This window comes from Jatropha curcas, chromosome 6 (assembly GCF_041381405.1).
Source record: "Jatropha curcas cultivar XTBG-Jc1 chromosome 6, XTBG_Jcur_1.0, whole genome shotgun sequence".
Lineage (NCBI taxonomy): Eukaryota > Viridiplantae > Streptophyta > Magnoliopsida > Malpighiales > Euphorbiaceae > Jatropha > Jatropha curcas.
Genome location: NC_143156.1, coordinates 8,524,974 through 8,546,301, shown reverse-complemented (window position 1 = coordinate 8,546,301; position 21,328 = coordinate 8,524,974). Strand labels below are relative to the sequence as shown.

Sequence of the window (21,328 nt, the reverse complement as noted above, 5' to 3'; positions counted from 1 at the left end):
ACATATGAAGCTTGGGAGAAGTTGAAGATTGAGTATCATGGATCTAGATGCAAGTATATAATATGAGAAAAGAGTTTGAAATGCTGAGGATGAAAGTCATAGAAAGCACATTCAAATTCTAATTTGCATCATAATTATGGACGTTTTAATTATAACTAATATATATTATAGTCAAACTTAATACTATAATAACTTCTATTAATAGTGAAATGATGCACGTGCTCCACGTGTAAAGGGCACTTGCTATAGCAGGTTTGGGTGACCAGTTCTTTTCTTTTTCTTTTTAATTTTTAATTTTTTAAAAGAAAGAAAAGTAGAACTATCACACGTTCTTATTTGACGGCCAAAAATCACAGAATGCAAGTTATTGATTCTTTGGATAACACAAGCAGTATTTTTCATTTTCTTTGAAGAGTCAATGGTGTTTAATGCAAAATTCAGTTGGATTAAGAGTTTGATTTCAATTAATTATTTGGTTTGTTGATGTAGATGAACATGCATGGCCGATGTTTGTGAAAATGTTGCTTAGATATTTTGGTATTGAGGTCTGGCTACAATCAACAAATTGACAGCTATATTTGGATAATCTTCTTCTCCACCCTCATCCAGAAATTCTGCAATCTTCAAATCTTTAAGTTTTTTGTGATGCTGCAATGCAAAATATTAAAATCAAACCTTAGAGAATGAAAACTTAGAGAAGACAATTCCATAAATTGACATTAAATTTACCTGAAGGAAATTCTTTATTCTAGCAACATAATCTTCTTGTTTAGTCTGCATACTTTCTATCAGAACACCTGCCTTTAGTCTCAGGAATTTTGAATAAGTGTTTTTGTTGGAAATGTAAAGCTTTGGATGCCTGCAACAAAGTGCACCAACTTCTCCAAACATGTTCACAGAGTGCAGAGTACCAACTACTCTCTTTTTCATGATCAGAATCCTCATTGCGCAGAAACAGAACAATAGAAAATTCTCATAAACAAAAGAACATACAACCATATTAAATCAGAAAAAAAAAAAAATCTTGCAGAACACAAAAAAATGACATGAGTTATTGATGGACACATGAAAGGTGCAGAGATGGATTTAGTGAAAATGCTAGGACTTCAAATGACTTGGTAATATGATCAGAAGAAACTGATCTTACGACGTAAGAAATGTTCAGCATTGCATTTTGAACCATCTTGTTAACGACCAAAAAAAAAAAAAAAAAAGAAAGATGTTTATACAAAGATGCAATTTGACACTATATTTAAGATGTTCAAGAATGTTGTAGAAAAAAAAATGCCATACATACCATAAAACCAATTCTAATTGTCTTTAATTAGAACACATAAACACATTGCTCCTTTCAACAATTGCAGCAGCAATGCCAAAAGATGTATAAATTTGGGTAGATGATTAGAAATTTCAAAAGCTTCCGGATGTTGGAATAAAGCTTATATAGCACAAGTAGAATATGTAATGCAAAGCGGGCAATAAGTATGTCCACACTTCTAACACCATCCATTAAAACCTCTTAAAACTTAAAAAGGAAAGTGTTGATCAATAACTAATAATAGGAATATAACAGAAAATATTTCGAAGATTATCACTTCATTGAGCAACATTTTTTTACCTCCTAAATCTAAATGAAGTTATTATTTACATTGATGTCACTTCAAAGGTAATGACTAAGAGGAACTTTCTTCTATGCTTTTACAAGGAATTACGAGGCAATTTCACTCTCATCTTAATATGAGTCATGCAAACTTAAGTCTAATAATTAGCTTCCTAGACTTAATATCAGGATTACGACATGTAAGGCATATAAATGTCAACAAGCATTAGAGAGTAGCAGTTATATAGAGTGGATCAAAGTAATCAAAAATTTGCTAATGACAGAAGAAACTTACTGTCATAAGCATCTTTGTACATATCCACTAAGCGCGAGCCGATACAATTATGTAAATGTCCTCTAGAACTTCATTTTGCATAGCAACATCTTCTCTTGGTGGAATGTACCTAGCTTTCATCTCCAAAACCTAACTATTCTTTGATCATTCTAATAGATTTTGAAATAATTTCATTCTTTTTCCTCTCATCTAATGTTCCAACAATTTTTGAAAGATTTGAACTTTAATTATGCAAACTTTTCTTTAGGAAGTCAAGATTTGCAATTAAGGAGTAAGGTAATAAGGTTATAAACACATAAGGTTATCTCAATGCATTAGATCCTGCATTTTAGGCTATGATCAGAAATGACTAAATACAACTATGTAATCTAATCTAAGCATAAAACACTGATTTCTCAATATATTTTTCTTCCTGATTAATTGGGTTGCAATATTGGAGTTTGAAGTTTCAATTTCCAATTGTTGGAAATAAGTTAATTGTACCAGTACCAAAGCAAATTTCATTCATTTCTTTATAAAACTTTACTTTAAACATTATTTGTTTCGGTAAGTATATTGAAGGGGAAAAAACAAGAATATTATAGTTTTTACCAGGAGCAGGAGTATTTCTCTTGCTACACCATTGAAAAGATAGACCTTTTCAACTGTTGGCAAAAAAAAAAAAAAAAAAAAAATGGTGGTAGATACTTTTGCATATGGTTTTTGGTAATTGTTCAATCAAATGTTTCTGGTTCATGATCTCAACTTTAAATCTGAAACACACATAAGCCAAACTATGAACTTTTAAATTTGGGGGTAAGTGGTTTCTGCATACAAAATTTTATACTGCTTCAGTGCTATTAACCAACTTTCACCGATCCTTTTAATTCGCTTTTTGATGCTGCTTTCTCCTTCCCATCCTCATTTTTAATCTCATAACATATGAAAAAATAAAAAATAAATAACTAATATTTTCTAACGTGTGTTGCCGGCAACCAATTTCAAACTCATTTGTTAATCCAACAATTATTATTAACAAAACAAAGTCTGACGGTAGAAAGCAACTTCTGTATTAGTACAGAATATTAATATTCTGTACTATAGTTTTGCCCGTTAACAAATAACTAAAATGCCTAAAAGTTGATTTTCAGAACCATTCTACTCAAGGCACCCTCAATGTTCTTGATATGACCAAACTAATGAACCATCGATAAAAAGTGAAAATTGCAAAATGGATAACCAAATAAGGAGCAAAGATTCTAAATTTCACTGCACACATCCATTTTACGGCCAAAAAAGAAAAGCCAAGAAAATAAAACATAAAAAGAGCAAAAGACCTACGCAAGAAGCGAAGATTGCACAGGAACGCCAATAAGCTTTTTCCAATCAATGATAGCTTAACAGTGAGAAAGCCAGTAGGAAAGTGCTTGATTGCGTCCTTTAAGAGATAAGTAGCCTGAAGATCAGTCTCTTTATCAATTATGTGGTCGAGGCTATTACGATTCTTCACCCATTTAAGCCTAACCTTGACAATATATCGACACTGAAGAGGAAAATGGTAAAGATGATTACTGTTGTTGTCAAATTCCAATGGATGTTTTGCTTGCAACAAGTTTTGTAAATTAATTAAGGATCTGCAGGCTTCGGAGATAATTTTCTGTTTTAGTTTGCCAATTGGTTAACCTTTGATTTTTCCTGATTTCCCTAAATGGGGCGATGTAATTGTGTTCAGTTAGCGAGGGCAATGTAAATGGAGCTAGGGTTGTTTGTTTATGAGGGTTAAATTTGTATTTACCTTTTACAAAAGGCATGTGCAATGCATGCCTCTTGTTGATTTTAGACCATTTGGAATAATATACTATTTACACATTATCAGCTTAAGTGGCAATGGGTGGGTCCCATTTTTAGCCAAAAATGGCTTCTGTCCGGTTATGTCTACAAAAAGCACGTAATTGATAAATTTTTTGAACCGCATAGATTGAAAAAATTTTTCATTTAGACATTAAAATAATAAAAATTGAAAAATACAAATATTGTTAGTGTAATTATTATTATTATTATTATTATTATAGAATAATACTAGCGAGTAATTAAAAAGGTTATAATTATATTTCAATACTTTGAAATATCTCGACATTGATTAATTGCATATACTAATTAAGAATCTTAGAATTGTGCCTGGTTTTAAGATTGTCATCATTTCAATGGATATAGAAATTCTTCTAACAATTAATGGAAAGTATGTAAAATCAATTAACGTATTTAATACTTATTCTAATTTAATTATAATACTACAAGTTAAATCGCTAGAAAATCAAAGAAACAAAAGTTTTTGTGATTCAAGCCAAATCCAACTCTAATTGGATCAAACCAGACTATAAATATTTTAAGAGAAAAAAGAAATCTCATTTTCTTCTTTCTTTCCTCTTTTGTTTATGTCAAGCGAAAGAGACTTATTGTTTCTACTTCTCCAATCGAACTCCGGCGACTATATAATGAGAACAGGATTGTAAAATATTTATGTAGCTACTACAAGTCTATTTTCAATCATTGTTTGGTTGATTAAGTTACTGTTTTTTCGCAGACTAAGAAATTCAATTTTTAAATTTTCCAGTTGAGTGTTGCAGTTTTGACTATAATCTTATTGAGGTAACCTTGAATTTATAATTCTCTATAAAATAAATTTGATTTTGTTTTTTACCTAAGAATTTTGCGAAGGATTATATGAACTGAAATTTGGGTTTGGATTTGGGACTTTCGATGGAATCAACAAAATTCATAAAAGACAAGTTTCTGGGTTAGTTTAATGTTTCGGCCATCATGCACGTGGCCGGTGTCAGTCTGGCAGCCATGACAGCAACAATCCACCTTGATTCCAAAATGTAATTTGACCAAGAAAGAATCTTTCTCACTTCTCTGCAGTAAAAAATAATTAAATATATTAAGGGTATTATGGATAATTCATCTTTATTGTGCACAAATCATGTGCGATTTAGCAAAGCTCGTTTAGTTATTGTTAGTGCTAATAAAAACAAATGTGGCAGGGGCAGATTCACCTAGTTAGGTTGGCTCTGAGTTGCTGAGTCAAGAATATTGATTTGAAGGAGCAAAGACAAAAAAAATAGAAGAAAAATTTTTATTTAGAGATAAAATTTATCAATAAATTAATATTATTCAAAATGCTCTCTTTCCATATATATATATATATATATATATATATATATATAATATTTCATAAGTTTTTAATTAACACTATCTTTAATCAAATAAATGAATATTCAATTATTAATATATTAAAATTAATTATTTTTTTAATTACTGTACAAAAACCTTTCTACTTACGAAGGAAGATGATAACTTAAAAAAAAAAAAAAAAAAAAAAAAACCTATAACACAGTGAGATTTGAGTTAAGCATTATGAATTAGGTCAATGTTTTTTGAAAATGATGAATGAAAGTTTTTGTGAGTAGGGGGTAAACATTTGGTCGGTTTGGCCATTTGGACCAAATTAAATTATTCTTTGTATTACTGTATTGAACTGACTTTCATATTTAAACAAACCTAGTTGATCAAACTAATTGTTGTATTAACTGTGCCAAAATAAAATGAAATGTAAACTAAATTAACCGATCCACTTTGCCCCATCAATTGATTTTAAACAAATTAATTCTAATATATATTTTTTTAATTATAAATACTAAAACGATGCATTTTTTTCTTCAGTTAGTTTGATTGATACACTTAATTGAATTATAATTAATCACTAATCAAATAAAAAAACTGATGATATTGAATCAAATTGATGATTTAACAGAAAATTTGGCCTAATTGAGACTTGTTTTGAAAATTTTGGGTGCAATTTGTCTTTATCAACTTTGATAGTTTGATGGACACCAAGGTATAGTTTAATATTACGTGGATATATTACCTGACAATTTATCTCTATCAAATTCTCAATACTAAAAAGAAAAAAAAGAAAAGAAAACTTTGACACTTTGATGAGTTGAATTCCTTATTAAATTTGAATTAGTTCAATCAATCTAAATTCTTATGTTAGTCGATTAAATCATCAACTTATCTAAACTCTTATGCTTTAAGTGACTTAAAGCATCATTTCTATTGAAGGAGTTGAATTGTCTAGAAGGAATCTATGACTTTATTCATTAATCAAATCAATAAAAATAAAAAGTTTTGTTAAAATGAGAACTGTATTAAATTTAGCTTAACCCGACGGATCAACCTGAAGAATCGGAGAACCAACCTCAAAACCGAATTGATTTTGCTTTTGAATCATTTAAGAAAGAAAACCAAATTGAATTGACTGATCTATGGTTAAACAACCCAATTAGCTAGGACTGATTCTTGATATTTTAATTATTTTTTTTATATTATAATCATTTTAAATTATATTATTCAATTAATATATATCATTAATATTTTTATGATCCATTAATTTCAAAATTTGTTCCCGGATTTAAACCAATTATCCATCCAGTTCCCTAATCGGGCCTGTGTTTAATAACATCAGAAATAAAAGTATTTCTCATTTATATGCTGAGAAAAAAATATAAAATATTTTTAAAAAAATTTATATTTTCGTTGATTTGTTGCAGAGATAGGCTATGAACCCATTTACGGAAGTAGCATCCCCTATTACAGTATGACTTATTTGTTGAAAGAGCCTCATTTTTAGTTCTCTCGTATTCTTAGTTTCTTAGTAAAGAAAAAAGAAAAGAAAAGGAAAAAGAAAAAGAAGCCGATAGGGACCCATGCAACAGTTTTTGCTGTTGATTGGGAAAGACTTAGATTTGACTGCACATAGACCGTTTTTGCTGCAATTCTGCCATAATCTTTCTATCTCTTCCAAAGCAGCTGTTTCTTCTTCCTTCATCTAATCTCAATAACCTTACCTTGCTGCGTTCATCACTTTTGCTTCAATGTCAATCCCAAGAAGGCCAAAGGAAGCTGTTCTGGGGTTACAGAAACGAATGCATCAGGCAAAGGATCTCATTATCGGACCAATAAATGAAAGCAAGAAAAAAGATCCACTCTTTTTAAGCTTCGAAAACATTGACAGACAGCTTAGAATCTTGAAATTCCAGTTCTCCGATGTCAAGTTCTGGCAAGATAGAGTCTCCGCCAAATTCAATGAATTAGAACATCAAATATATAAAATTCTCTCAAACGCTAAGAATTTGTCCGACCACGGAGATCCACTCTCCGGCGACCAAAAAAGTAACGTCGATAACGAACTAGACGTTATTGCTGAAAAAATTGAAGTCCTAAGGAAAGCATTGCAGCAGCTGGCGGTCGGAGAAACCAGTCGGGAGAGATCATCTCTAAAGGAGGACACCGGCGATGGCGAAGACATTGTTAAAGCTTCAGTTGCAGGTAGAAAAACGTCAAAAGAATGGTTACAACTAACTGTGGAAGAGGATATTTTGACAAGCGAAACCATGAAAAGTCTTAAAGTTACTTATGATAATCTCGATAGACTTGATTTGAAGCTCTGCGCTCTCTGTTTCTCAATTTTCCCGGAAAATGCCACAATTAAGAAACGACCATTGATAAACTGGTGGATAAGCGAGGGATTCGTTGCGAGTGAAGAGGTAGGCGAAGATGTTTTTAAAAAATTAATAGAGTTTGGTTTAATTATACCATATCCTAATGATCTTAACAAACCAATGACACTTGTGAATGAATGCACAGTTGATCCATGGATAAAATACATGTTGATCTCGTTAGCCAAACCAGCAGGTCTATTTGATTTTGACTCGAGAGGAATACCGTCTGATCTTATCTCAAAATCAAAACGGGCCTGTTTGGTTTCTGGGAATCAAAATTTTTCTGACCATAATAGTGGTCATGAGGATAAATTGTTAGGTTTGTTCAATGTAAGTGAGAAATATATTGATTTTAAGCCAGACTTGCTTCCAAAATTGAAGAAAGTTGAGATTCTTCAATTGGGGGGATGGCAGGCATCGCCTAAATCTCGCATTGAAGGGGTAAAGCATCATATTGAAGTGGTAAATGAGGAATTTTTGATGGGTTTAGGTCTTCAAAACCATTTGAAGTATATTAGTTTGCGAGGAATTTCAAGAATTACCAGCCTGCCTTCTTCCATTTCTGATCTTTTTAATCTTGAAATTCTTGATCTTAAAGCTTGTCATAATTTAGAGACATTGCCTTTTGATATATCGAAACTAAGAAAACTCACTCATCTTGATGTATCTGATTGCCCTCTGTTAGAAAGAATGCCTCAAGGGCTCGATAAGCTTACTAATCTTCAAGTGCTTAAGGGTTTTATGATTGGGGATTTAGGAAAAACTCCTTGCAGAGTAGCTCATCTAACTAAAATGGTGAAACTTAGGCGTCTTAGTGTGTACATTGGAGCTGAGGCTGTGGTGGATAAAGGGGAGTTCAGTAAGTTGGAGAATATTACAAATCTTCGCTGCTTGACAATATCATGGGGAGTGAGAGATCCAAAACGAGTAGCTCAAATGACTGACTTGTCGTTTCCGGCGAATTTGGAGAAACTTGATCTTAGAGGCATTCCATGCTTGGTTGATGTGGATCCAAGAAGGCCGCTTGTTCAATTGAATTCTAGTAAATTGAAAAATTTGAAGAGGCTTTACATACGAGGGGGAGAACTTCGTAGCTTGAATTGTGAAATGGATTTTCTTTGGACAGTTGAAATTTTGCAGCTCAAGTATCTCAAGTATTTCGAGATAGAAACGATAAAGCTGGCAGATTTCCCTCATCTGATTTATTTGGAGGTCAAATGTGATGGAGAAGTTGAATCAAATGAAAACGGCAGGAATTTTGTTTGGACAGGAAAGAAGCTCGAAGAAGAAAAGGTTCAGCACAAGAAGAAAGGTGAATCCAAGAAGGATGATAAACACGAGGAGGATTCTGGGTTAACAGAGAATGACAAGTATTTAGACAAGGCCAGAGGAAAATCCAAGGTAGAAGACAATTATGAGGAGGATATGTTACCAAAGTTTGATATTGAAGAAGAGAAAGATGAGGGCAAGGAGGGACCTGGGAACAACATCAACCCCATGATCAAACAAGCCAGGTCTGGTATGATCATTCTCCTCCTTATTTCTGTTCATATTATATTAGGACACATCTAATTGCTCTGTAATGTGAGATACTAAATGTTCTTATGTGATTTTTTTTTCAGAAGTATAAAAGAAGAAAGATGAACTCAAGAAGGAAGATAATGAAAAAAACAATATGTTGACAAAGACAAATTGAAATTGAAGAAGAAAAAGATACTGGGATATAATAACAAAGAAACATGAGGGTAAGAAGGGAACAACATGAACACAATCATTTTGCTATTCATATTGCATTAGGCCACTGCTAATGTCTGTGTACAATAGTGGTCTGAGGAACTAAATGATGTATGAATTTTTCTTACCCTGTTTAGTGAAGGATGCTATTTTGCTTATGTAGATTCTAACAGTCTCCTTTCTCTTTAAATATTTAACTCTTTGCCATTAAAAAAAAAATAAAATAAAAAAAAAAAAAAAAAAAACTCTTCGATGTTTAAATTGGACTAAATTGGCTACAAATAAAAAATTGGAGTCTTAAAAGTTAATTTTAGATATGGTTAGATAACTGGAAAAAATAAAAGGGACAAATTCTAAGTAATATAGACTATTGAAGAAAGATTATTGTTATTCAACTATAAAAATATCATAAAAGAAAATAAAAATCGTATTCTACATATTTCATTCCACTCTAATTTCCACATTGAAACAAATAGCCTGAAGGATCAGATCAAGTTCTGCAGAGTGGACTGACAAGTCCCTCTAAATAATGCAGAAAATGCACACTTACTCACCATAAGGGACAATTTCCTAAATTGATCAACAATTTATATAGAATTAGAAATCAAAAGGACCAAAACGACGAGAACTCATCCATTAGAAGGGCATGGAATTTGCAACACCTACACTATAGTGCTCAGCTAAGATGAGAAATATCAACAGAATCTGGAATTCTGAATGTGGGAGCTGCACCGAATTTCCTTTGCACTTCGACTGCTGAAAAGTCTTCTTCACTACTGTCATCTTCATCCCAAAAATCGATTGGAAATGCGGGATCAAAAACACTTCTAGACACGCAGTCATGAGTGGCAAGGACGTTGATCTGGCCATGGTGAGAGATCTCTATAACTATTGTATCATCATCTACCGGTAGGGGTTGCTTCCAGGATTCTCCATCCATCTTTATGAATGTATGATCCCAAGCACTCTTGTGAAACTCAAACCGGATTCGATGTGCCTAGCATGAAATGAAAGTAGGAAATTACAAAAAAATAATGTATATTCACAATTCTTGTTTCTTCTTTTCTTCTTCACAATTCTTGTTATGGTGCTATGTTACATTCATATTTAGTTGCCAACATCGACCGATAAATAATTTGATTCACTTGCAACCACAAAAGCAAGGATTAGTAACCAAGGCCCTGGACTCTCCCACAAGCTACACCATTGAAAATTGAGGCAGAACCCAAAGTTCCAAAACAAAAATAAATTAGCTTCTAACACTAAATAAATTATTATGCAAGAAAAAATAATCATGTTATAGGCCTACATAAGTATACATATAGATATAAAATACGAAACTAACTACCATAATCAAAAAATTAACAACTTGTGAAACCAAAGTTCTAGTACTTGCATCAGATTTAACCTGAACTTTCAATGATATCCTCAATTATATTTTTGTTTCAATTATAGCTGACAAGCTGAGACATTCTCATTCTCAACTTCAATTTATTTCTTTTTAATAGACTAATTCATAATCCAAATACCAAACACCAAAATCATATGAATCCTTAATTTTTTATGAGACTCATTCTTAATTAATTGTTACAAACAAAGCATGGCTGCTCTTATGTTCTTTTCTTTACAAAATACTGGACAGCAAAAAAAAAAAAAAAAAAGAAAAAAAAAAAGAAAAAGAAAAGAAAAGAAAAAGGAAAAAGGGAAAAAAATTGGAAGTTATAGATCAACACAACATGTTAAAGAAAATATATTGTTGTATTGACATGTATGTAAACAACTAATGCTTCAGATTAATCATTAGGTAAGGGATTGATATAAGTTCGGTGATAAAATAAGATATGATTGAATGTTTAAGTTAATATTGACAAACATTTTGCCTATAAGAAGAAGAAGGTTAACTAAGTGGTCCTCTCCCCTCCAAAATGAGATTTAGCTAAAATTCCAACTACACTACACTACAAGAAGGTATATAGGCTGTGATTTTCTTCCCATCTTTTGAAATACACTTGCTTCTATTAGATGGACTTCTATAGTTCTATTCCTCATCTTCATCAAATAAAGGCACATCAACTTTAAAGTCTCGCTTGTCAGCCTTCAACTAGACACACTTGGAACTGGCTATTTTACCTCACCCTATCAAGGAATACCCACCCAATCCTACCTTGACTATTATCAGTTTCTTGATCTTTGTTATGGTAAGGTATACTATTTTTTGTTTTTTTTCCTAAAACATTAGCTAATATTATAAAAAATACAATTTTCACCTAGTACTTAATGACATTATATTAAATTTTATTTTTTTACTAATTTATAAAATTAATAAAAACTAAAACGGGGATACCTGCCCCACAATACCCCCTTCCGCTCCGAAAATAATCAAGGATGGGAACAGTAAAACCCACCATGCCTCACTCTACAGCGTCTCACAACATTTTGCTGTCTAAAAAACTGTACACAGGTGCTTGGTTTGTTCTACAGTTGGTTTCACAACCAATTTACTCGGGAAGTCCAGAAAGTATTGCGAATTATTTTTCCAGCTTTTTCCTCAAAAAGTTGTAGCCTAATTTACAAAAGATAATTTTGACCCCTTAATTCAATTGATATCTCATAATTAAGTTGCCAGCTACAGCTAATCTGCTAGTAACTGGCATTTTTAGATGCTATTCATTGAAATATATAATATTAAAATTAAACTTTCCTGTTTGAATTAAATGAATTTCTAATATCAATAACATTAGTAAATAACTAGGATTACTTTCAAGTTGATTCTTAAGGTTTAGGTTTTTACCTGTGCAATACGAGTCCCTCGCCTGCTTGGACCAAGCTGGAGAAGCCCAAGTAAATCATCTCTAAAACCAACAATCTCAAGAAGTCCATCATCCACATAAGATGGAATCAAGTCTCTCTATAACATATACCAAAAGACATCTTATCAGATTTGATTGCCTGAGCAAACTCAAGTTGCATTAAATTGTAACTGCTTATATCATCATTGGACAAAGTGAAAGCATAAGCACTGACATCACGTATTTTCCTTGTACTTGGTATTCCCCAAGGATTCATTCCACCAGAAAAGCTTGGCAAATTGAGGCATATAATTGACGTGATGCTGTTTGCAGAAAAGGAAGGGGTTAAAGACATCAGTTTCTGTTTTAAGCCATATTTGGCAGTGTTGAAAACCAAAACAAAGTGTAGGCTCTTTATTTTAATTAATGTTGGACTTCTGATATCAGAAAAGAGAATCCTTCAAAGAGCAACGACATTTCAATTTTTTTTGAGGTTGAGCAAGGGTATCAACTTGCAAAATTGACCTAGAATCAGTGAGCAAAGGCCATGAAATCTTTAAAAAGCCCTATATATCCTGTTCTCTCTCTTTTTTGACTAAGAAACAGAAAATCTCAAACCCATAGGCAATCAAATTCTAAATAAGAATCTGAGAAGCTGAAAACTTGTCAAAATGAACTTTTCCAGAATAAAAATCTCACTTTTATAATCTTGTAGTTTTTGAGAACAGAGAGTTTTATTTCTCTATACTATGTTGTTATTGCCCAATCTCTACTCTACTATATATATATATATATATATATATATATACACAAAAGATTGTTCCAATATGGGAAGTAATCTAAATAAGAATAAACTTAAATTAGGAAAGATAATATTTACTCTAATTATAAAGATTTCAATACTCCATCTAAAGTTGGTGCATATATATTACACATGCCCAACTTGCAAACTAAAGGATGAAACAATTTACTATTTAAACTCTTTGTGAAAACATAAGCTAGTTGCTCTTTTGAAGCTATATAGGAGACACTTATGAAACCTTCAACTATCTTCTTTTTATAAAGTGACGATCAATCTCTATGTGCTTAGTTCGATCATACTGGATTGAATTATTCATAATATTGATGGCTGCTTTACTATCACAAAACAAGAATATACTTATTGTTTCAATCAACTTTAACTCTTTCATTAATCTGCGCAACCACAGGAATTCATAGATTCCCTGTACCATAGCTCTACATTCAACTTCTGCACTGGACCTTGCAATAACAACTTGCTTCTTGCTTCTCCATGTGACCAGGTTTCCAAACACAATAACCTGAGGTTGATCTCCTGTCATCAAGGGAACCAGCCCAATCCACATCTGTATAGCATGTTATTGTCAAATAGCCACGTTTAGAAAATAAAAGTCCTCTACCTGGAGCTGATTTTAAATATTTTAAAATCCGATGCACAGCTTCTAAGTAAGACTCCCAAGGGTCATGCATGTACTGACTACTAAAGTTACAACATAGGCAATATCTAGTCTAGTATGGGCAAGATAAATCAACCTCTCAACCAACCTCTGATACCTGCCAACATCAACTGGACTTCCGACTCCAGCTTGAAGCTTATGATTTGCTTCAATAGGTGATTATGTAGGCTTACATCCCAGCATACCAGTTTCTTTTAAGGAGATCAAGAATGTACTTCCTTTCAAAAATAAAAATCCCTTTTTCTAATTTAGCAACTTCTATCCCAAAGAAATATCTCAACTTTCCCAAATCCTTAATCTCAAACTCCCTAGCTAACAAACTTCTCAAGTGAGTCGTTTCTTCTTCATTATTTCCAGTCATCACTATATCATCAACATAAACAATAAGCAATGGATCTTACCTTCATGATGTTTAATGAACAAAGTATGATCAGCATCACTCTGAATGTACCTGAAAGAAAGCATAGCTTTACTAAACCTTTCAAACCATTCTCTTGGTGATTGCTTCACCCCATATAATGACTTCTTCAGCTTGCAATCTTTTCCTCTGGTCTTGTCATCATCAAATCCATGAGGAATCTCCATATACACCTCTTCTTTCAAATCAACATTTAGAAAAGCGTTTTTAACATCAAATTGATGTAACTCCCAGTCAAGATTAGCTGCACAAGACAACAAAATTATGATTGTGTTCATCTTGGCTACAGGGGCAAATGTTTCCTAGTAATCAACTCCATAGGTTTGACTGAACCCTCTGGCTACCAATCTAGCCTTGTATCTCTCAATTGAACCATTTGCTCTGTGTTTAACTGTGAACACCCATTTACATCCAACTGGCTTCTTTCCTGGTGGAAGAATTACAAGATCTCATGTCTCGTTTTTTACCAAAGCTATCATCTCCTCAACCATTGCAGTCTTCCATTTTGAGTCCTGTAATGCCTCTTGCCAATCCTGCCGTATAAAAACAAAAGAAACAAACAAAACGAAGGCTCTATAGGAAGGGGACAAAGCATTATAGGAGATAAAATGGGAGATTGGATGTTTAGTGCATGTTCTAACTCCTTTTCTAAGAGCAATAGGAATATCAAGGTCATTGTCAGAAGGGCTAGAATCAAGATTAGGATCAGAATAAACAGGGATTAAAGAAGACTCACCAAGTTCTTGTTCTTCTGTATTTTCAGGGCCTGAAATTAGAGAGGACAGTAGATTAGAGGTCTCATACTCCATGGTTGTATCTGTATTAGTCCGCCGTATGTAGGTTTTCAAATCAGGTTTATCCAATCTTCCTAGAGGTTTGGGTGGTTGGTCTCTCTTATTATCTATGTCTACAGAAATCTCTGCGAGGAAAGGAATGTCATCCATCACCTCTTTCATCTGATATTTCTCCCTCTGAAGAGGCGACTTGGAAGGAAAATAAGACTCAAATTCCCGAAAGGTAACATCCATACTCACAAAGTATTTCCTAGAAGGAGGATAATAACACTTGTATCCTTTTTGAGTAGTAGAGTAACCAACAAACACACACTTCAAGGCTCTAGGATCTAATTTGCTTAAACCATTCTGATGAACAAAACAAACATAGCCAAAGACTTTAGGAGGTACAATATAAGAATTTTTTCCTTGAAGAACCTCTAATGGAGTTATAAAATTTAAAGTATGAAGAGGCCTACGATTGATAAGGTAAGCAGTAGTCAAAATAGCATCCCCCAATATGGTTTGAGAAGATTTATAGTGAACATAAGGGACCTAGCTACTTCCAGTAAATGCCTATTTTTCCTTTTAGTTACTCCATTTTGAGCACTAGTATTGACACAACTAGTTTGATGTATAGTACCATTACAATCAGTTCTTAGGATTTTAACATGCGCATCAAATTGAGTACAAATCATTTTATGGAAGTTCTAAAAACACGAAAAAACTTCATTTTTTGTTTTCATCAAACAAACCCAAGTCAATCTAATGCAACAATCAATAAAGGTCACAAACCATCTATAACTAGAAATAGAGACAATTTTAGTAGGACCCTATACATCAGAATGAATAGTAGCAAAATGAATCAACTTTTATTATTAAGAATGCATGGTGTGTTTGGCAAGTTCACAAGCATCACATACTAATGAATCAAAATCACACTTAGCAAACAAAGTGAGAAATAAACGTCCTAAAACGAAAAAAGAGGGATGTCCTAATCTCCTATGCCATTGAATAACTTCATGGAAAGGATTTCTAGAAGTTCCTAACAAAGCTTGAAAGGTACCCAGATTTGAAAAACGAAAAACGTCGTCCAACAAAAATAATCCATCACGCAAGCTACCACTACCAATCGTTCTCCCCGTATTCAATTCCTGAAATATACAATGAGTAGGGTAAAAAGTTACTTTGTAATTAAGCGCTTTTAGGATTAAGCTAACAGATAACGGATTAATAGGGAATCTAGGAACATGAAGAATAGAAGAGAGTTTAATATTGAAAGTACAATCAATAGGACCTGTACCAGCAATCATTACTAAGGAGCCATCTACAATGCGAATTTTGTCTGTGCCTTAATGCTTAGAATATGTGAGGAAATATTTTATAGAGCCTGTTGTATGTTTATTTGCTCCTGAATCTAAAACCCAAGAGGGTTCTACAATTTTTGCAAGAAAGGTAAGAAAAGCATCACATGAATTAACAAAATTAGAGGTTGCAGTCCGAGTTGAGGAAGAATCAAGCTTGACAACAATCATTTCAGGGACTGAATTTCCTTTTAAAAAAGCGACCAGCAGCAGATGGTTCCTCAGATAAAGCTCCACTATTAGATATGTGCGCCTATGGTCTAGAAGAACTGACCCGCTTCCCTCCACGCCCTTTAGTTGTGTGTCCATGTAATTTCCAGCAGAACTCCTTAGTGTGCCTGTTCTCATCGCAATTGTCACAAAATTATTGCTCTCTAGCTGAAGAACAGCTCTTTGCAGCTTGTATATATTCTCTTGCAGAATTAGCAATCAACCCTGCTTTATCAATTGTAGATCTGTGAACCATAGCACTCCTCCTAGTCTCCTCTTGCTGTACAAATGAGTATGCAAGGATGGTAAAGGATCTCGTCCAAGAACTTGGACTCGAATCTGATCATACTTGTTATTTAGGCCAGCCAAAAAGTCATACACACGTTCTACTTCAATCAACTTCTGAACTTGAATCGCATCATCAGTACATTTTGCTTGAAAGTCTTGGTAATAATCCAATTCCTGTCATAATCCACTAAGTTCAGCAAAATACTGAGCGATATTCAGATCTCCTTACTTGGTTTCATGAACTTTTTGTCGCAATTCATACCTCTGAGCATAGTTTCCAATTTGCGAGTAAGTCTATGAAGCGGCATCCCATATCTTCTTAGTTGTATCAAGAAGAAAATATACCCATGAAATGGTTGGCTGCACAGAATTGATTAGCCAAGACATAATAAGGGAGTTCCTTGATTTCCATTTGTTATAACTGAGATTTGTGGAAACTGGTGTTGGTGCTCCATCATCAATATACCCTTGCAAACCTCTAGCCTCAATGAATAGCAAATGGGACCGAGACCAAGCCAAGTAATTTGTGGCATCTAACTTCACTGGACTAATATGGAGTGAAGGATTCTCCGAGTGAAAAACTACGTCTACCTTTTTTCCGTCAACCATATTGTCAGTTTAAACATCTCATTTGCCACAAATTTTCAACCATTTACGTGTATGCATCATGTCCATAGTTTCCCTTTGAATTATTTTGCCAACACATACAAAATAATTATGAGGAAAACATTACCATGTGAATTTGTCCAAACTTCCATGTGAGCTTTGTCTTGGATACGTGTCTTCTTCTCCTCTTCTTTTTTTATTTAATTAAGTTTAATTATTTTATTTTTTATATTCCAATACTCCCCCATAAATTTAATTATCTGTGACTCCCAGCAATGCTCGCAATTGATTGAACACGTCATATCGACACAAGGTTTCATTTTATCAGAGAGTGCATTGAGCATGAAAGACTGGATTTTTTGCTAATGCCAACGCCGATTTATTATCAACAAAAATATCTGTCGGATCATGTTGTGTCATTTGAAATTCCTTCAACAATCTTCGTCAACGGTCATTGCACTTATATGTCGCGATTCTTCCATAGCCACCACTATGTAGTCAAACTTTGATAGTAGTGATCGTAAAATTTATCGACGATTCTCGATTCATCAATTTTTTCTCCAATTGTCTCGGGCAGAAAAAAACAGTTTGCATAAAAGTCGCAAGAGTGACCAGAAGGCACTCATTCTAATCCATCAAGGATCGGATGATGTAATGTTTGAGAAGGTGGCAGAAGCTACCACCTCCAAGCAAGCTTGGGACATACTACGAATTTCTCTTCAAGGAGAGGAGAAAGTACAAAAAGTTCGACTTCAAATGTTAAGAGGTGAGTTCGAGATGATGAAGATGGAGGCAGAAGCAATTACGGATTACTCCTCGAGTAAAATCTGTCGTTAATCAAATGCGACAGTATGGAGAAAAAATTGATGAATCGAGAATCGTTGAAAAAATTCTACGATCACTACTATCAAAGTTTGACTACATAGTGGTGGCTATGGAAGAATCGCGAGATATAAGTGTAATGACCGTTGACGAAGTTGTTGGTTCATTGCAAGCACGTGAGGAGAGGCTAAACAGACAAAAAGAAGAGTCTGTAGAACAAGTCTTGGCGACAAAGACTTCATTCAAAGAAAATGAAAATCGCCGAGATGTCAGTCAATCCGGAAGAGGACGTTGTAGAGGTCAAGCGAAAGAGGAAGAGGACGTGGCAGAAGTCAACAATTCGGAAGAGGTGACAACAATGATGGAAATACCCAGTTCACAAGAGGCAGAGGTCGTGGACGTGGAAGAGGACGAGGAAGAGGAAATTGGAGGAAAAATGCTGGACGTGACAAGTCAAATGTTCAATGTTACAATTGCTCCAAATATGGCCACTACGCATCAGAGTGTTGGAGTCCGCCTAAGCAAGTAGAGGAAACAGCTAACAACATTCAAGACGAGGATGTAACCAGCACGGTATTACTAACCCATGAAGGTGAACAAAGTCCAGAAAATAACATATGGTATCTTGACAATGGTGCAAGTAATCATATGTGCGGAGATAAGAAAATATTCGTTAAGCTGGACCAATCTTTCAGTGGAAATGTTGTTTTTGGAGATTCCTCAAAAGTTCCTATTCGAGGCAAAGGAATCATTCTCATTCGTTTAAAGAATGGCGAGCACCAATTCATCAGCAATGTTTATTATGTTCCAAACATGAAAAGCAACATTTTAAGTTTGGGACAACTGCTGGAGAAAAATTACCAAGTTCACATGGTGAACCGAAAGTTGTTGCTGTTGAATGAAAAGGAGCTGCTAGCAAATGTACCAATGTCATAGAACAGGATGTGAAAGGTACAACTAATTTTGGATTACATTATTCAAAATCTGACAAGTTCAAATTAGTTGGGTACAGTGATAGTGATTGGGCCGGTGATAAAGATGATCGAAAACGCACTAGTGGATTTGTATTTTTTCTTGGTAACACGGCGTTCACTTGGAGTTCAAAGAAGCAACCTATCATCACATTGTCAACCTGTGAAGCTGAATATGTTGCTGCAACCTCATGTGTGTGTCATGCAATATGGCTACGAAGATTGTTGAAGGAATTTCAAATGACACAACATGATCCAACAGATATTTTTGTTGATAATAAATCAGCGTTGACATTAGCAAAAAAATCCAGTCTTTCATGATCGAAGCAAGCATATCGACACAAGGTTTCATTTTATCAGAGAGTGCATTGAGCATAAAGAAGTCACATTGAAGTATGTGAGAACGCAAGATCAAGATGCTGACATTTTCACAAAGCCACTCAAATATGACGTGTTCAATCAATTGCGAGCATTGCTGGGAGTAACAGATAATTAAGTTTACGGGGGAGTATTGGAATATAAAAAATAAAATAATTAAACTTAATTAAATAAAAAAAGAAGAGGAGAAGAAGACACATATCCAAGACAAAGCTCACATGGAAGTTTGGACAAATTCACATGGTAATGTTTTTCTCATAATTATTTTGTATGTGTTGGCAAAATAATTTAAAGGGAAACTATGGACATGATGCATCCACGTACATGGTTGAAAATTTGTGGTAAATGAGATGTTTAGTTGGAACATGTGGCAGGAAACAAAAGATTATATTTGTGGTGTGTATTCTATTTCAAGCCCTATAAATATTGGCAGAAACTTGTATTCTAAATATAAGTGAAATATAGAATAAAAGTGTAGTATTTTGAGAAGTAATATTAATTTTCAATGAGTGTTGTGTTTATGATTTTTTTTGTTTAATTAAAGTCCTAATTAGTCCAACACCTCCTGATTTTTTTTTTTTTTTTTGTTTATGATTTTCAGAAACTTCGAGCGGCACGTGTGCACACGCGTGTGATCAGACAACGACAGGATTTGACCAGAAGGCCAATCAGCGGTTGCTCCTCCTTCTGAAGCGGGCGGTGATGACCAACTTCCTCTCCTAGCGGCGCCACTTGGAACTCAGACCTCTTTGCGGACAAAAAACCTATGCCGAAAAATCACGGCATGGCTCCGATACCATGTAGTTTTTGAAAAGAGAGTTTTATTTCTCTATATTGTGTTGTTATTATGCAATCTCTACTCTACTATATATATATATATATACAAAAGATTGTTCCAATATAGAAAACAATCTAAATAGGAATAAACCTAAACTAAGAAAAACAATATTTACTCTAATTACAAAGATTTCAACAAATCTCAATCAGCAGTGATTTGTTAATAACCTTTGCCCCCATGGACATCATCCTAGATACGGATGATTTATAGAAATATGTTATTTTATTTGATTTTTTTGTTTTAGTTTGTTATAATTATTTTTCTACAATTTATTTGAAAAGCATTATACATAAAATTTTGCAGTGCTAAAATTAAATAAATTTTGAGATGCAATGTGAAATAAATACTATAAAAGTATATAAATATATAACAGGAGATAAACAACACTCAATAAATTAAACAAAATTTGATTAGCTGCACAAATCAACTGTGGCTTCTATAGATGCTCTTTGTTAAAATGTAATGAATCAAACAGTCAAAATTAGACGCTTCAAAGTGAAAATTTGTACAAATCTCATTTTCTAATTCATGTCAAGTTCTGAAAGAAGAGATTCGGATAAACAATGATCTGAAATCAGTAGCATCATCAAAATTAACAGCCCTCTTCAGGGTAAACAGTAGCGTGATGCAAACCCAAACAAGATTGACAAAAGGCAGGCAGAAAGGCTATAAGGCTAACCCATGAAAATTAAATTACCTATAAGGTACATAGACATCTTGCCATAGACCTTGCCTTTTCATGATCTTTATCTTTGCATAAGAAGCTATGCCCCTGTAATATAAGGCCATATTGTTACAATTCACTTAGAGACACTGCTACAGGCTTCTAGTAAAATGTTTGTCATAGAGTTTCATCAAATCTGTAACCTTTGGAACAATGAAGCTCAGTCCTCTATATTTTAGTCTTGTTTATCTCAAACTCATATATATGTATGTGTGTGTGTGTGTGTGTGTGTGTATAGAGTTGAGACATTCAAACTACTATCTATATTATATAAATAGAGTGCAGGTAGAATGGAAACTTTTTCGAAAAGAAAAAAGAAAGTACCGGTTGATATGATGGCACCAACACAAGAGGACTATTCAAATATATGATATTATTTAGCAGTTCCCAAGACATAATATCCCCAACTACATTATGAATTATATTCCATTGAAAACCATACTGGTTGCACAATCATATCCAACATGGATATTTGTTTCTTGCTTCATCCAATAATTACA

The 21,328-nt window shown here is 33.6% G+C and overlaps 2 protein-coding genes and 1 long non-coding RNA gene across 9 annotated transcripts in view; 1 reads left to right on the top strand and 2 right to left on the bottom strand.

Moving 5' to 3' along the window:
• Positions 1 to 453: 453 nt before the first annotated feature.
• On the bottom strand, positions 454 to 3,710 carry LOC149495498 (uncharacterized). The gene is made up of 2 exons (XR_016321346.1): positions 730 to 3,710; positions 454 to 648 (listed from the first exon to the last, which is right to left on the bottom strand). It is a non-coding gene; the product is annotated as an uncharacterized LOC149495498 (long non-coding RNA).
• A 2,824-nt stretch (positions 3,711 to 6,534) lies between these two features.
• Positions 6,535 to 9,334, top strand: LOC105646290 (uncharacterized). 2 transcript variants are annotated; one of them, XM_012232121.4, is made up of 2 exons: positions 6,535 to 8,952; positions 9,061 to 9,334. In XM_012232121.4, exons 1-2 carry the CDS (start codon positions 6,812 to 6,814, stop codon positions 9,080 to 9,082), a joined length of 2,163 nt encoding a protein of 720 aa, XP_012087511.1. In that variant the 5' UTR covers positions 6,535 to 6,811; the 3' UTR covers positions 9,083 to 9,334. The 2 variants fall into 2 exon arrangements, with proteins under 2 accessions (XP_012087511.1, XP_020539832.1); XM_020684173.3 differs by having other exon boundaries at positions 6,538 to 8,957.
• A 208-nt stretch (positions 9,335 to 9,542) lies between these two features.
• Positions 9,543 to 21,328, bottom strand: part of LOC105646264 (diacylglycerol kinase 1) — a 28,960-nt gene continuing 17,174 nt past the window's right edge. For 3 of the 6 annotated variants that reach the window (XM_089723071.1, XM_089723069.1, XM_089723073.1), the window contains 4 exons: positions 20,802 to 20,876; positions 12,197 to 12,284; positions 11,964 to 12,080; positions 9,543 to 10,169 (listed from right to left, as the gene is read on the bottom strand). In XM_089723071.1, the coding sequence (XP_089579197.1) occupies positions 9,849 to 10,169; positions 11,964 to 12,080; positions 12,197 to 12,284; positions 20,802 to 20,876 (601 nt within the window). In that variant the 3' untranslated portion in view covers positions 9,543 to 9,848. The remainder of the gene's footprint in view (positions 10,170 to 11,963; positions 12,081 to 12,196; positions 12,285 to 20,801; positions 20,877 to 21,328) is intronic. The other 3 variants (XM_089723070.1, XR_016321342.1, XM_089723072.1) reach the window with 3 other exon arrangements.